The following is a 17113-nucleotide window of genomic DNA, read 5'->3' on the forward strand; positions in this document are numbered from 1 at the left end:
GGGTAAGCAATTCTTCTACCCCTAACCAGACACATCTCAAGTCTCCAAATGACTCACACAGCTTGGAGTGTGAGCATCCAACCGGTCAGGCCACTAGAGGGAGAAGTGGGGTGTCAGGGGCCCTAATTCTAACCCACCTTCATCAGCCAAGCCTTCATCCTTCTACCTTTGCCTCTGGAGCCCATTGGCAGAACTTACCGGGTCAGATTCTGTTTCCATTAAGTAAAATAGAACTATCGTTGAGAACGGAATTCATTCATCTCTCTTCAGGTTTTCTAAAAAGTGCACTTTATTAAATGTGAGGTGCTGACTGGCAACCGAAACAGGGGCCAGAGGAAAGTCCTTGTCTCCCAAATGTTTGGGCTCGCCCAGATTTCATTTGTGAATGGCGGGATCTGCTTGCTGTTCTAAGAACTGAATTTCCAGGCACACGTGTCTTGTCTGGGAGACCAGCGTTGGAGTGGACAGTCGTCAGCCTCGGCATCTCTTTTCCTTAACCTTCCTCAAAGGACAAGGCATGCCGCATGTCTCCCTTCTCCAATTCGCAGTCTCCAAAGGTAGACAGAGCGGCGCTTCCGTCACACGGCCGTCTCGGAAACGGAGCCGAGGAGTCACTCAGAGCCTGGAAGAATCTCGTCTTCATAGCTCTTCTTTCTCCTCCTCCGCACAGATACAGGCTGCCCGCTGACTGTTCATAAAGGGTCGGCAGCCCAGGGTCCACACGGTGTTGAACACGGTGTCAGCCAGAGAATCACAGGCTGCTTGAAAAGACGAATAGAGACAGCAGGGTCAGCAGAGGCCACCCCGTAGCACGTGAGGCCATGTATTTCCCAGGCGATCCCCAGAGGATGACAGAGACAGAGTGAAGAATTGAGAGGACCAGCAAACCTTTAAGAGAAGCGCTTTCAGAAAAGCCCCTCTCTAGTCAAGTAAGGCAGATGCACTTGCTGGAGTCTCCCGTTTGTGGTGCCCTGGGAAAAGTCATTAGAAATACTCACTCAGACTACACTACGTGTTTCCCATAGCTTGCCCTGCTCAAGCATGGGGTATATAGTCATTTATTTACTGAAGAACTGTATATGAGAGATAGGCTTATTCTTGGGGAAAAAAATACATCATCCCCCGCAACTCAAGGATATCATAGTTTGGACCAAGAGGTGGAGCAAGCAAACAGGACAAAGCTAATTATACTACACCATGAAGACAGTGACCATGAGGTGTTGGAAACTCACAGAAAGGTTCCTGTCCCTTGGGAGAAGGGGGTTGCTCTGAGGGAAGGAAGACCTCTGGCTCATTACTATAAGGGATACCAAGGACATGCCAGAAAAATTAGACAATTTAGAGGAAATGGAAATTCCGTGAACTGAACTGACTCAATGAACTAGAAAATGAATATAGATTGTTAATTACCCAAAAATATACCTCTTAAGGAAATCTACTTCCGTGCTTCAAGGGAATTTTTGCTAGATATTTAAAGAACTAATAGAAATCCCTTCTAAACACTTCCAGAAATTAGGATTATATATTTCATCTATGAGTATTATGTTGATAACAAAAATCAGACAGAGAAACCAAAGGAATAACAAACCAAGGATAAGCATCTCTCAAGACTAAATGCAAAGTCTTCAACAGATACCAGCCAACTAGACTCAGAAACACAGAAGAGGACTCACACCATCCCCACAATAGTTTATCCTAAGCATGCAAGCTCCTTTAACACACCAAAATCAGTATACCACACCACCTACCAAGAAAATAAAAGCCACACACCACATTCTGCAGAAACTCTAGAAAGAACTCAACAACCCAGGAAGAGGACTTCCACCCCTGGCAGGGGTCACCTAGACAGATGCAGGGTCAGTCTCATGCTCAGAGTGAATGCTGGTGCCTCTTCCCTTGCAGGCCAGGGAAAAGATACAAGGACATGCACTCTTAATGCTGCCGTGGGGTGTTTCAAGTTCTAGCGAGAAAGGTATCCAAGTTACAGCGGGAAAGGATGTGCTAGCGGCAGCATGTAAAGACTCAGAGATGCTCTGAAATCCTACCAGAGCTAATCAATTCATTCAGATCACAGAATAAAGCAATTGGCAGAAGCCAATCAATGGTCTTTCTGTACAGCACCGTAAATCACCTGTCAAACATTAAAAAGGCAGGAGAAAGGGCACAATGGGTAAAATCCCTTGACTGACGTGGCCTAGGTCTGTTCCTTGGAGCCCACATAAAAAGGCTTGGGTAGAGCTGGAGAGATGGCTCAGCAGTTAAGAGCACTGGCTGCTCTTCCAGAGGACCCAGGTTCAGTTCCCAGCACCCACATGGTAGCTCACAATTGTCTGTAACTCCAAAATCTGACACCCTCCCACAGACACACATGTAAGCAAAACACCAATGCACATAAAATAAAAATAAACTAAATAAAACAAATTAAAATTTTAAAAAGAAAATTAAGAATGCTGTAAAATCACAAAGGAAGAAAAAATTACCAAAAAAATGCAAGACCTATGCTATGGAAATGGTAACACCATGGAAAGAAATGAGTGGAGAGAGAAGCAAATAGAAAGACGTTCATATTCATATTTTGTACTAAACAGTATAATTTTATAAAAGTGGCAATACTGGAATTTATCCACAGATACAATCAAAGCTCTGAGAAGCACAGCTGTCATTCTTGCAGAAATTAACAAGCGGATCCTAAAATTCCATAGAAATGACAGAAATCTAGAGTGTGCAGAGAGACCTGGACAAAGAGCAAGGGTCAAGAACACATGTCCATTTCAGAGTCACTGCGATACTATGGAGCTAGGCATGCAGGGTCCTGGCGCAGGTCAGTGGAATAGAATAGGGTCAAAGGTCGAGAGACCATGTTTACACTTTACGGGTTAATGTGGAGAAAAGTGGTATTCCCAACACCAGTGCTAAATCACCTGGGAACCCACACAATGAAGGTGGACCCCATTTTCATACCGTCCACAAATAATCCTCAAAATGGATTACAAACCTAAACCAAGAGCTAAGACGATAAAATGCTCACAAGAAAAGATCTGGGCCTCAAAAAATAAATAAATAAATAAATAGAAGCTGCTGTGGTGGTGGTGGTGCCCACCTCGAACTCCAGACCCAGGAGGCTGAGGCAGGGAAATCCGCAAGTTTGACATCATGCTGGGCTATATGGAGACCCCGTCTCAAAGTGGGGCAGGGGAGGGGGACGGTGAATGCTTGTAAACCATAGATCTGACAAAGGACTAGAAACAAGGGGCTCCCCCCACTCTGTGTTGAAAGCAAATACTAAGGGGGCAATGGGCCTGGATAGACACAGCGCATCAGTGGCCAGGGAGATGCTCAGGGGCCTGTAACGAAACGATAATGAACGTTGACAAAGGCGTGAAGAAACTGGGACTTTGGGGGAACACTAAATGGTGCAGCTGTTTAAGAAGACAATTCACCAGGTTATCCAACAGTTCAACCTATATTAACCCTATATTCCATCAATCCCTCGTATGAATGTTTACGCATACATATACATATATGCAGAAGAATTAAAACATGGTTCCTGCAGATATTCGCATGTCTATGTTCATGGTAGCAGAATTAATTCTAAAACCAACCCAAATATCAACTGATGGACAGAGAAAGACAATGTGGGAAGGCATACAATGAACTATTATTTGGCCATAAAGAGGAATGACCTTCGGATGCATTCTACAGGAGTAGTTCTCAACCTGTGGGTCTTGATCCCTTTGGGAGTCAAATTACTCCTTCATAGGGTTTGTCTAAGACACAAATGTTTACATTATGGTTCATAACAGAGAAAAATTACAGTTATGAAGTAACAATGAAAATGATTTTTTGGCTGGGGGTCACCACAACGTGAGGAACTGTATGAAAGAGTCGCAGCATTAGGAAGATTGAGAACCACTGTCCTACAGCACAGACAAGTGAAAGAAATTGTTCACAGAAACCCATGTATTTTGATTCCATTATATAAAAATTGGAAAATCAATAGAGGTAGAAATTAGATTCCTAGTTGCCTTCGGCTGAGCAGGGGGAGCTCAAGGGAAATGGTTATGAGATTTCTTTGAGAGATGATGAATAGGGGTTGATTGTGTGACTCTATTCATCTGGCATTTAAACGAGTTAACTCGTATGTAAATTACATCACTGTCTTCCGTACCACCAACAAATGCTCAGGCTGTTTCCTGCAGAAGGAAGTCAAGGGTGGAAAGCCTGGGCCTTCAACCCAGGTAGATTTCAGTGCAGGGGTCCAAAGGGAGGGCTGGGCATCTGCGATGATGCTAAGGGAGTAGCTAGGGCTGACCTAGGAGAGCTGGACAAGCTGCGCTTTTAGTTAATCCATAGGGAAGAAAATATCAAGCGGCTTCAACTGTGGGCAGAAGCGATCAGAGTTTGCTGATCTTACGAGGTAGTTGCTCCCAGTGGGTGGCCCCCACTTGGCTGGGACATAAATACCGGACTTACAGCGCCCTGGTCAGTGGGAGAGCAGTAAGACCCTTAGGAAGGAAAAATCAATAGGACGTTGGCCTGCAGCAGTTCCCTGACCTGAGCCTACATCAGCAACAGTTCTTTCCTACCCTGTGTGGACACAGGAGAGAGAGGCCTCCCTTTCCCAGGCCCAGCTCACTACCCATACTCTCATATTCCACGGACCACCTCCAAGATTGTTCCCACAGTCGGTGTCTCTGGTTTTCAACCTTTCCCATCTGGAAGCTTTGAGCATTAATACCAGGCTATCGTGTTCTGGCTTCGGAAGTAGAGAGATTAAAACCATTAGGATGGCAAATTATGGGAAAAAAAAAGAATTACAGAGTTGGAGCTAGAAGCTCAGTAGTTAGGAGTGTTTAAACACAGTTATCTGGAAGCACACACAGAAGAGGAATTTTAAAGTTCCTACCCAGACCAAGAGCAAAGTTTGAATGGGGGGAGCTTCAGCCAAACCATGTGGTCCTATAGAGAGGGACTACCGAGTGGAAAGTCATTTAGCAGACACATGAAAGCTCTTCCCCAGTCTTAAAGGAAAGGTTTTTGTTCTGCGGAAGCATCGCTGTGGCCTCTTCCAGCAGGAAGGATGCCAACGGTGCGCAGGAACTTCCGTGAAAGAGCACCGAGTCTCTCCTTCTGCTGCATGCTCCGACCACTTCCTCCAGTAAAGGGGGCCCTGACTCCCTGTGTGAAGACAGGAGCGAAACTCCCTGTCACCAGAAAGTGTCCTTAAGAGACCTACCTTCCACGTTGGAGACAAAGCCGAGGCTCCGCTTGAGGTCAGAGCAGATGGAGTGGAGACACCATCGGAATTTTGCATCGCAGCGGTACTTGTTGGCACCGCAGGTGTCGTAGCAGACATCCAGCTGGTTGCAGCATTTGGTCATGGCTGGAATGCCCAAGTCCATCTGGAAAAGTGAAGCAGGAGAGTGCCACGTTTAGACCAAGGACCTGAGGCAACCCTGTCCACCTCACTAGGAGCTAGCCACTTCTCGAGTGTGTGCCACAACCTAGATCCATTCAGAAACACCGAGGGGCTCAGAAAAATTAGCTCCGAGTCATAGGATGCTGGATTTTAATGTTATTAGCTTCATATGTGACTCCAGCCAATTTTCTCATCTTTCCTTTTATGAGATTAGTTATTTTCAAATCCACACCCAGATATGGCGATGAAAACAGAAACCAGAGGGGCAACGAGATGGCAGAGCCCCAGGAGATTCACATTTGCTGAAAGCTTTACATTTTGGTCTGAGAGTCTGCTGAAGAAAAAGGTTCCATGACTACTCTGAAAAGTTCAGCCTCAAGTAAATGGAACATGGCTGGCCGTTTTAGGGACCTGCCCTCTCCAGCTCTGTCTTAAGGTTGTATCTGAGCTGGGGAGAAAAACAGGGTGCAGGACACTGAGTTCTCAACCACAAGAGGAATGACGTCAGTGTATTGCTTGCACTAAGCATCTTATAAATAGCTATAGAGATTGTGGCATGAGATGGGAGAGCATCACTTAGAGCTGGGACACGGCAACTGTGGGGACAGTGGGAGAAAGACATAGAGCATTATGGGAAATGAGGGTACAAGGGCTTGGAATGTGGCTCATCTGGGAGAGTGCTTGCCTGGCATGCATCACGCCTTAAGTTTTATCCCTAGGTGCCAACTCACTTGTTGTTTGTTTGCTTAAGTCAGGGTCCATCTTTAGCCAGGAACTTTCCAAATAGATTAGTTTGCTGACTAGAGAGCCCTGGGCACCTGGTTGTCTTCACCCCACAGTGCTGGCATTACAAGTAAGTGCCGCATGACCAGGTTTTTAATGTGGATTCTGGGGACCAAACTCAGGTTCTCTTGGTTGCAAGACAAGCACTTTGCTGACTCAGCTGTCACCCAACCCAGCCCCCGATTTTTGAGACAGAGTCTCATGTAGCCCAGGCTGGCCCCAAATTCACTGTGTAGTCAAAGATGGCCTTGGAGTTCTGATCCTCCTGTTTCAGCCTCCGGAGAGCTGGCATTACAAGCATGTGCCACTTCACCTGGTTTATGTGGCACTACCTGGGGCTTCACGCGTGCGGGGCAAGCACACTACAAAACCCAGACCTTTTCAAGACACCTTCAAGGAGACCAAGTCGTTGCTTGCTTCTAGGAGAAGCTGGCAGTTTGAGAAAGGGACAGCGATATACTAACAAATCTCAGCCAACAGTGGGTGTGTCAAACCCCAAACTTTGTTGCTTTGACACTTTCAACAGGAAGTCTGCTTGCAGAGGTCAGCCGATATAATAATCCATACTTTCTGGCCAGTACCAGCCACTCTAGTCCATGGCTGGAATGAATGACTAGTTTCAACAAGTCCACAGCATCCAGTCACCTTTAAATTGTGTCTTGATGCCATAAATCATAGCCAATGCTTATAGAGGTGATTTTAAAGTTTGCAGAAGTTTAAAGAAGCTTAGCTGAGGGACAGTAGTCTTTGAGAAAAAGAACTCAAGTGTCTGCCTTGAAAATTCTCTCCCTTCCCCCAGTCTAGTTTAAAATAACAAATCACACTGTCCGAATAGACTCCACAAATGATCACTTCCACCAATGATTATAGCTCCTGGGTTGCTCTTCCTCAAAACCACATCAATCACGAAGGGAAGATTATTGGTACATACACTTCCTGGTACCTTAATACCCAGGAAATAGGAACCGCAGCCATTGGGCTCCTGGGGTTTGTAGCCTGGTCTGGGCATCGGTGCCTTTCCTAGAAGGAAGAAAGGAGAAAAGTAGAAGTCAGACATTCGACATTCATTTATCCAATAAAAATGTCCTAAAAGCACATCCCATTGTTCCTTTAGATGTCACTGTCCCCATAAGATAATTACATTAAATCGGTAGTGAGAAGAAAGTCACTGAAAGAATCACTGTACCATAACTTTACAAACTGAATGATCAGTTTTCCTCCAGCGTTGACAGAGGCTGCTTGTTTGTTTCCCGGCCACCCAGACCCGAAATAATTACACTGAAACTATATTAATTGCAATACTGTTTGGACAATAGCTTAAGCATATTTCTAAGTAGCTCTTGCATCTTAAATTAACCCATTTCTATTATTTTATATTTTACTATGAGGCTCAAAGTTTATTGCGAGGTTCTGGCTGGTGGCTCGCATCTTTCTGTCTGACTCTGCCTACTCTCTCTAAATAATCTCTGTTCAGATTTCCCGACTGACTTTGCTCTGCTAAGCCATTGGCCCAAAGCAGCTTCTTTATTAATCCATGGTAACAAAACACATTTACAGCATCCAGAGGGGAATCCCACATCACTCCAGAACTACCTCCCCACAATTCAGAGCAGCATATTGCCTGGTCACACATGGACAGAATCAGAATCATAGCTGTCATCAAAGAGATTAACTTTGCACTGAAGGAAGCTTAGGGAGTCTCTGTAGGTGCAGGCAGAGCATCACTGACCACAGAACAAAGCAAACAACTGGTGTTCTGGATGCTTTGCTTTGTTTATGGGGCTTAAGAATTGTAAGAATCATTATATGGTCTTGCATATGTATTAAAGAAGCTGGTTCAATTAGATTACGGGACTAGGAGGCAGACATCCCATGATGTTGACCCGACTGCTTCCTGCTGTGACAGGACAGGAGGAACCTCTGCCACGTGCTCCTATCTTCATGAGCTCTGCCATGCCTTCCTTGCCACTTGGAACTGCCGAGCCCTCTGAGACCGTGAGCCAAGACAAATCTTCCCAGATTTGAATGACTTCTCCAGGGTGTTTATGGCAGAGATGAGATGCTCAGTTAAATACTGGGTGAAGTGTTTTCCTTTCCCGTGTATGAAGTATGATCATTTCCTGTGTATGAAGTGTGATCATTTCCTGTGTATGAAGTGTGCTCATTTCCTGTGTATGAAGTGTGCTCATTTCCCGTGTAAGAAGTGTGATCGTTTACTCTGTATGAAGAAGTGGTTAATTTCCTGTGTATGAAGTGTGCAAGGGTTGGAAGTGTTTCAGGTAGATATTCTTCACCTTCATTACCTACCTTCTTCCTTCAGGTAGATGGAAGCATCTTGCTTCTTCCTTGTAATATCAGGTCGAGACTTTGTAATCTCTCTGTGCATGTGGGTGAGTCTGGGCGTGTATGTGTGTGTGTGTGTGCATGTGGTGGTGTGCACATGTGCGTATGGAATGTGTGTGTTGTATGTTGTGTGGGTGGTGCTGTGGGTGGAGCATGTGTGGTGTGGATGTGCACATGTGTGGGCGTGCAAGTATGTGGCATGTGGGTGTGGTGTGTGGTGGTGTGTGTGGAGTGTGTGAGTGGTATGTATGTGTAATGTAGTATTGCAGTGTATAGTGTGGTGTGTATGTGGTCTACAGTGTGTGTGATGTGTATGTACGGTATGTGTAGTGTGATGTATACATGTTTGTGTGTATGATGCACGTGGAGGAAGGTGCCCGGATTTGCCTGTTTCTGCCTTGCAGTGTGAGATGAGAGGAACCAGGCAAGGCGCGTGCCTCTGCCCCCCATGCTTTTACACAGGTCCTGGGATCTGAACGTGGGTCTTCATAACCAGGTGTTCGTGCCGGTGCCACCAGCACTAAGGGATGGCACTGCCTTCCCAGCTCGGAACCCTAATACACCACTAGACCAAACCCCAGGCTCCCAGAAAGTATTTCTACAGCAGACACAACTTTTGTGGAAATGAAAGAAACTCAAGTCCTTTCGCAACTGTTCAGGCCAGCATCCCGGTTCTCATAAGTGCAGGTCACCTCTCCTCCAAACACTAGACACCCTGAGCTCGGTCCCAAGTTTCCTTCTGCTCTCGAGCCCAAGACCAGGATCCTGCCTCTGTCTGCCATCTTCTTCTCATGGTCTCCTCAGAGCTGAAGATTTCCCTTCTCATCCTGCCGTGTGTGTGTGTGTGTGTGTGTGTGTGTGTGTGTGTGCGCGAGAGAGAGAGAGGGGGGGGGAGAGCGAGAGGGAGAGGGAGAAATAGAAAGAGAGAGAGTATATGAGAGAGAGGGCGTGTGTGTATGAGTGAGAGAATGTGGTATGTGGGGGGGTGTATATGTGATGTGACTATGTGGAGGGGTGAGAATGGGTGGTGTGGGGGGGTGGGTCTATCACAATGGGGGACAGAGTCTGATATCAATAATTGAGTCACACATGGGCAAACAATTGAACCGCACAGTATAATTCAATGTGGTTGCTCCTAAGATTATGGGCCTTTTATCTTTTCTTCAGATTGTTCTTTTACAAGTTACTTTCTTAGATATTAGGGAAACTTAAAGGAACAAATACTTGAATTCACAGACATTGCATTTTTTTTTAAATTTTCTTTCTAAATTGTTTCTTATTAATTTGTATGTGGGGATGTTTTGCCTACATATATGTTTACGTATGCCTATGTATGCATGTCTGGTGTTCTTGGAGACCAGTTACAAATTGTAAGCCAACCTGTAGGTACTGGGAATTGAACCCCAGTCCCCTGGAAGAACATCAAATGCTCTTAACCACTGAACCACCTCTCCATCCCCCAAAGGCATCTTTTTAATGAGTGCTGGAGAGGTTTCCCAAGTCACCCATGGTCCTTTTGCACTTAAGAAAGCACAGAAGAGAAACATGGCATCAGTTTGGAAGATAGCGGAATGGCCATCTTGCCTGCAGTGCAGGTGATGTGGGCTGAGCATGAATTGCAGGAAGCAGCTTCCAAGAGAAGTGCAGAGTCTCAGGTTTTGAGGGATGTGGCTGTTGGATCTAGGCAATGGAATCTAGGTGATAACACACCCTAGCCTCGAGCTGTCCCTTCTGGTTGAATGCTCTGAGCCTAGGCATCAGCAATTTGCTACGTTGACACGTAGATGTTTTTTCCTGGTGTGAAAGTTGAAACTCTTAGCTTCTTGGCAAACGGAGGCTCCACACAGTGCCAGTCTTTTGTAACCTGCCAACTAGAAATGGGCTTCATCTATTTTAATGATCGGAGGCAGGAGTCAAAACAAGAATAATATTTTATGACATGTGAAAATGATATGAAATTCAAATTTTAGTGCCCATAAAGAAGTTTTATCAGGGCACAGCCACGCTCATTTGTTATGCATTAGCTCTGGCTGTGTTCACGGGAAAAGAAATCACAGAATATTGCTACAATCTTGAACCGAGGATGCTTTTCTAATCAAGATGTAAAAGTCGGATGCCATAAAGCGATTGACAAATTTGGTCTCATAAAACGTCAAACCTTCTAAACAAAGTTAACATCATAAAACACTTGAGAGGCATCAGGAGGGAGGTTCAGGGCAGAGTGAGCCTCAACACCCAGAAACGCTGCTTCCAGCCACGTGTCCTGCGCTCTTGGCCAACGTTTCCTCTCTCTCATTTTTTGTCAACAGAAAGATTGGGAGGAAGGTATATCACAGACCAGGGGTCTGAGCATCTCCCGTGGAGGGTGAGGCTTTCCCTGAGGTGCCGGGGACAGCACTATGCACAGACACTCGGCAACCTCCAGGGCTGCGCACACGAGCAGCACCCTGATGGAAGACAGCAGAACAGTGTTCATGCCATCAACACAGAGACTAAAATGGATTAAGTTGCTTCCTGCTTCTCTTGTCTTGGTCTACCTAGTCCTGTCTCTGTTTAAATACCAACAGCCCTGGGACCTTCAGTAAACTAGGAGACCCATCACCTTAGCGTGAGATGTAGCTGCTGGTTCCTACATCTATGGGTGTTTCCCTTTTCACAGGTTCCTGAGAATCCCGTGAAGGCTGTAAGAAAGTCCTTTGCTAGGAAATAGGCAAACTCACAAGTGTGTGGAGTTTTTCTATGAAATTTCAGACAGACAAAAACGTCTCCAGAAATTAAAGACGACAGAGCTAGGAATGGGGTTCAGTTGGTAGAATGTTCACCAACATGAATCCTTGGATTTGAGCCCCAGTCCAGACTAAACCTGGCTTGTTGGCATATGTTTATAATCTCAGTAGGACCATTGGAGGAGGTGGAGGCAAGAGGATCAGAAGTTGAAGGTCATCCTTGGCTGCATAGAAAGTTTGAAGCTAGCCTGGGTTATGTAAGACAGTGTCTCAAATTATTTTAAAAGGTAGAGATTTGCTATAATGAAAAGCTTTTGAACATCAACAGGAGTGATGGCAGAGCAGAGACAATGGAGGGATTCACAAACTGCAGCTAACAGAGGGATAGCTAGCATCCAAAATACAGAAGGGAGCCATAGCAGAAACTCAACCCAACCTTAAAATAGCCAAAAGCTGGTTCTCAAAACAAAACAAGCCAACAGGGGACTGGAGAGACAGCTCAGTGATTAATAGCAGTGACTGCTCTTGCAGAGAACCTGGGCTCAAGCCCCAGCGCTCAGTTGGTGGTACCTCCAGTGCCAGGGACTCCGGTGCCCCCTTCTGGCCTCCACAGGCACCAGACACACATGTGATAAACAGACATGCAAGCAAAACACCCATACACATAAAATAAAGTTAAAAAAAGAAAAAGTTTGAAGAAGACAAACGAGTGATCGGTGGACAGGAAGAGAGATGCACCTCCCGTTTAGTAGGGAAACAGAAGCGGAGACCACAAGGAACCAACACCTTGCGCTTGCTAGAACGGCTCTTAGTGATAGACAAAAGTGGTGAGCGTGCAGCAAAACGGAACTCATACCCCACTAGTGCAAATGTCAATGAGTATAGCCATTTTGGAACGCACTATGGAGGCTCCTCAGAAAACTAAAGACTAAAAACAGAATCGCTAGACAATCCAGCAACCCTACTTCTGGTACCTGTCCAACAGAACTGGAGAGAGCATGTTGGAAAGATGTCTATGCTCTCTTGCTCACTGTAGCATAACGAACAAGACCCAGAAACCACCTAGACACATGTCAACATGGGAGTAGATAAGGAAGGCGTGTCTACGCAATGGAGAGCTACTCTACCTTAAAGAGGGAATCCAGTCTTTCTAGAACTGGAAATCATTACGCAGGGTGGAAAAAAATCAGAAAAACTCAGACTCTGCGATCGCTAATGTGGAACCTAAGGAAGAAAAGTCAGTTTCTTAGAAACCGGGAGTAGAAAGGCTGAGAGGAGGGGGGATTGAGAAAAAGGAGATCTTCAGCAAAGGCTGGTTCTTGATGAAGGACTAAGTTTTAGTAATCTCTGTACTGGTGATCACAGCAAAGGACAATTATGGTTTGGACTGAAAATGTTCCGTGGGGACTGGGAAAATGCCTCGGTGGGTAAGAATGCACACCTGATGCCTGGTGGGCAGAGCCAGGATCTGAGGTCAAATTGGTAGCATCTGTGCAGAAAGCTGGGCATGGCTGCTCATGCACCTCTACCCCCAAGGCTGTGAGAATACAGAGACAGGACGGCTGGGGCTTCCTGACTGCCAGCCGAGCTCCACGGTCAGTGAGAGACCCTGTCTCCGGGAACAAGGTGACGCATGATGACTGGAGATACAGCTGTCCTCCTCTGGCCTCCATGCAAACATACGGGTGCATTCACACGCGCACGCATTACCCCCGTGGGTTCATGTTTTGAGTCAGTTTTCTGGCTGATAATACTCTGTGGCGAAGCTGAGGAGCCCTCAGAGAGAGGGCCAGTGCGTGTCGGAAGTAACCGTCCAGGACCAGGCCTCTGATACACCCAGCCTGGCTATCTGTTTCCCAATAGTACCTGGTGAACCAGCCTCCACTTCAAGCTCCTTCCACCCACCGTTCCTTCCCCAGCCTTACTGCCCCCCCTTAATAAGCAGAGATCTCTGAAACCTTGAGCCAACATCCCCCCCCCCTTAATTTTTACTAGCAAGTGTCTTGTCACGGCTGTGAGCAAAGAGATGCGATCTCAACACTTTGAAAGAATAGACTTTTAACCCTCTCACGACAAACGAAAGGAAGGTTGGGAGGAGGCAGTGGCTACGGCAATCGGCTGTGGAACCTTTCCACAATGAATCAGAGCACTGGGCTTTCTCCACAGATATCCACTATTGTTTTTGTTGATTTAAAAATTCTAAAAAGATTGACGTTTAAGCATCCTTTGTGGGGGAGGTGGGTTGAGAGGGAATCTCAGGTGTCTCATTATGTAGCCAGGCTAGCCTGGAACTCAAGTCTGTCCTGTCACAGCCTCCCCAGGAGCCTCGATTGGATGGGGAGTCGGCTGGCCCTTCCCAGTTAGAGGCTGTCTAAGCAAAAATTTACTGAAGTCTTTTGATGACCATTTTGCTAGACAAGGGAGAGCAGGGTTGGGCTCACAGTTTTACAAGAAGTCCTACTGTTAGATGTTTGCTAAACCTTGGGTATTATTGACAACATCTGTGTTGATTCAGACGGCAGGCATTAACCCTTTGCTGCCTCATCGGGGGAAACTAGGCTGGCTTACGGCAGTGTCTGGCTTCTGCCTTCACACACCTAATTCTGGGTAAGTACGAGGTTGAGGAACCCAGGGCTTGATCCCAGGACATTCTCACAGGGAGCTGCAGGCCCTTTTGCCTGTGCCCAGGGATGTTAAGCCTACTGGGAACAATGGCTTAACTATTATCTCCTGGTTGGACACTTTTAGTACATAAGGAAGCCATTTCTCTCCCCACAAAGATGAGGGCCAGAGGTGTAGGTCGTGTATGTATGCCCCAGCTGTTCTGAGTGTCTCTGGAAAGCTCGTGTTGTCCCAGCCTAAGCAGACTTGGCATTTTCACCTGGGAACCCACTGCAGGGTATCTGCATAAACTAAACCATCGGAGGAGGTCTGTGTTGAGTGCTTTAAAGGACATTTTCAGGTCCAGGTGCAGCTCATTGGTGAACCATGCGCCTGGCAAACAAGGCCTGAGGTAAAATTCCCAGCACCACATTAAGCACAGGTTTTTCACCCACTGTGCGAGCTGCCAAGCCTGGGCAGGAGCTCGGCTCCGGCCTTTTCCGAGCGGGTGAAGGGGAAACTGGCCTTCTGTGCAACTGAGACAAGGTAGGCCTGGGTGTCCACTCCAGTGCCCAAATCGGCCTCTGTGTCTGGTTCTGGGACGGCGCTTGGGACCCTGGTGGGCAGCGGTGGTGCTACTGACTGGAGCAGGGAGGGACCCCTCCCTTAGGGCAGGGACCCCTCCCTTAGGAGCGTCTAGGCAAAACCCTGCCAGTCCGAGGTCTGCGGGTGGGCCGAGAGAGTTATTTGGAGCTTTTGGGATTCTGAGGAGTTGTTTGACCCCAGGCAGAATCTCCAAACATCAGGTTCCAGTTCCATTTCCTTCCCGAGAACATCTCAGAGCCCGTGAGTGAGGTCCCTCTCGCCATGCCCTCGCTTCCACGCTGCTCACTACCTCCCCTTAAGCCCCAGGCTCCCAGCAAACCCATAAAGGCCTCCGCGAAGACTCCCAGGCTGAGTGGAGCTTGAGTTTCAGTTAAAGCATAATTGATCAGGAGATAGAGGTCCCAAATGCACCCCAGGCTCCGTGTAGGAATTTGTTGTCTGCTTGGATTTCTGACGTTACTACACCTGATTTGCTCAGTCTGGTAACCTGGCCTACCTGGTGTAGGACAGACGTGACCTGCTGAGCTGCCCATGACCCAACACCCTCCCCCACTCCCACCCCAGAGAAGGCACCCGGGTACTCACCATATCGGCACCGGTACTGACAGACTCCATTCTTCCCTCCCAGCAACTCCATGAAGGAATCGACATAGCTGTTGACGGACTCGAAGCTGCCCCGCAGGTGCCGCAGGCCCCAGTCCGAATACGACTCCTCTCCCTTGAGGCTGGGGTCGTTCTCTGCCAGGCTGCCCACCAGGCCAAACCACAGGAGGAAGAAGCCGCAGGGCAGCTTCATCCTGCACACAGGTAGGACGCTGCTCTCGTCCCCCACCACCCCAGCCAGGGTCCCAGGAAGCCTGGGGAAACACACACAGCCCCGTGCCTGGCCTTATCGGAACAGTCAGCCTGTGTTCCCCAGAGGTGGACTTTAAACACAGCCATGGAGGCCGGGAGCAGATCCGAGCGATTAGAGAGGACAAAGGTGAGACCGTGGGAGGGCTTGTATGAGGATGGCCTAAGAGGGGACTTCCAGTGGACCCCGAAGAGCTGGAGGGGGATGGCTGCACTCTGGGGATGGGGGAAGGGAGCCCGGGGATTCTGCAGTACACTTGGGCTCCTCAGGCTTCTGGACTGCAGAGCTTGTCCAGAGATAACAGCCACACCCCTGAGCCGCTTCCTCCTCTACACGCGTCCAGAGGACGCCCAGGAGGGTGTGTGCAAGGCTCGGGCGGCCTGACTTGGGATCACCTTCACAGACAGACAGGTTGCCAGAGCCTAAACTCTTTAAGCGTGCCTCGGTGAGGTTCAGATTTTGAGCCCAGTTTCTGCCTGGGTCCCTTCTTGTCTCTAACTGAGATCCTTCCATCTGGTAAAGGTCCGGATAATCCTCCCAGGGATGAGTCCGGTTCCGAATCTGCAGTGCTGTGTCCTAAGATTCTGAGGCCTACGGGAGGCCCCAGGACTGTTAGGGAACAACCCGCTCTGGTGGTGATGAGTTTTTCCTTTGAGGCAGATAAAAGTCCAGGCCACTATCAGAAAGCCTGTTTGAGATTCCAAGCGTTGAGACTGCTCACGGCAGCCCGAGGTTTGGGCATCACTTTCTGGGTAGTTTGCTCTTGGTCGCGTGAATAAATACCTATAAAGTCACTAGTCTGGAAAACGACACCGTTGTGTACCAAGTAATCCTTCGGCTGCTCTCTCAGATGTCATGAAAGCCCTGTAGAAAATATTAAAACTAAGAACATCTTCGTTTTAGATAAGAAATGTGTTCATCTAAAGACTTAACGTCCAGGAAGAGTAGTAGTTAAAATGCGTTTCTCGTGTGCACGATTGTTGTGTGAACTTAAAGAGAAAACAGTAATAATGCCACCCAGTGTTTAAAACACGTACACATTCCAAACCAATCAGTCTCTTGTCTGTCTCGACCTCGCTCCCCTCCTGTCTCCCGTCTGACTTTCTGTTTCTCTGTGTCTCTCTGTCTCTGTCCCCTCCCTTCCTCCAGCCCTCCAGATATTCACGCCTATTCTAGGCAAGGTTGATATAGCTTCCATTTGAGTCATAAGAAATCACGCAGAGGTTAAGTGACTTCATCACGCTGGGCTGGAGGCCAGCCAAGGCCAGTGACATAACTGAAGAGATCATAACAAAACCGTGGAACTCTTTTTATTCCCCCCAAAGTAAGGAAATCTGGGGCAGACTCAGTGGTGGGCCACATGGTGTGTGTGTGTGTGTGTGTGTGTGTGTGTGTGTGTGTGTGTGCATGCGCGCGCGCGCGCACGCGCACGCGCGATGCCCCGAGTTCCTCCTCTAGCTACCCCAAACAGAAAAAGTCATTAAAGATACGATAAATGCAAAGGGTTTGGAAAAGATTTTATAAATTTATTTTTAGTTGTGTGTGTTCGTGTGATGATGGTGGTGTGAGCATAGGAGCCTGTGGCGCACAGAGGATGTCCTGGAGCTGGAGGCTGTGAGTCACGTGATACAGGTGTCAGGATCTGAACTCAGGCCTCTGTAAAAAGCAATATGGGCTATTTACTGCTAAACCTTCCTGTTTTTTCCCTTAAAAAATAAAGTCTGCTTATTTTTTGTAAGTGCAATGATAATAGTGATACATGAAGAACATGTATATAAAACA

At 47.3% G+C, this 17113-nt stretch overlaps 1 protein-coding gene across 3 annotated transcripts; it reads right to left on the bottom strand.

The window, feature by feature from the left end:
• Window positions 1-265: 265 nt before the first annotated feature.
• On the bottom strand, window positions 266-15427 carry Pla2g12b (phospholipase A2 group XIIB). 3 transcript variants are annotated; one of them, XM_050143158.1, is made up of 4 exons: window positions 15064-15427; window positions 7146-7222; window positions 5237-5402; window positions 266-761 (listed from the first exon to the last, which is right to left on the bottom strand). In XM_050143158.1, the coding sequence occupies exons 1-4, from the start codon at window positions 15272-15274 to the stop codon at window positions 640-642; spliced, it is 576 nt and encodes a 191-aa protein (XP_049999115.1). In that variant the 5' UTR covers window positions 15275-15427; the 3' UTR covers window positions 266-639. The 3 variants fall into 3 exon arrangements, with proteins under 3 accessions (XP_049999115.1, XP_049999108.1, XP_049999101.1); XM_050143151.1 differs by having other exon boundaries at window positions 266-758; window positions 7134-7222; window positions 15064-15422; XM_050143144.1 differs by having other exon boundaries at window positions 7134-7222; window positions 15064-15419.
• Between the last annotated feature and the right edge of the window lie 1686 nt (window positions 15428-17113).

Source organism: Alexandromys fortis, unplaced genomic scaffold, assembly GCF_014885135.2.
Source record: "Alexandromys fortis isolate MF-2015 unplaced genomic scaffold, M_Fortis_MF-2015_v1.1 scaffold_9, whole genome shotgun sequence".
Lineage (NCBI taxonomy): Eukaryota > Metazoa > Chordata > Mammalia > Rodentia > Cricetidae > Alexandromys > Alexandromys fortis.

Coding starts and splice junctions, on each gene's coding strand:
- Pla2g12b (XM_050143144.1), bottom strand. CDS start 15,274: ATGAAGCTGCCCTGCGGCTTCTTCCTCCTGTGGTTTGGCCTGGTGGGC. Junction 7,223..15,063: donor TCAGTACCGGTGCCGATATG/GTGAGTACCCGG, acceptor TCTTCCTTCTAG/GAAAGGCACCGATGCCCAGA. Junction 5,403..7,133: donor GTATTAAGGTACCAGGAAGT/GTATGTACCAAT, acceptor TCACTTTTCCAG/ATGGACTTGGGCATTCCAGC.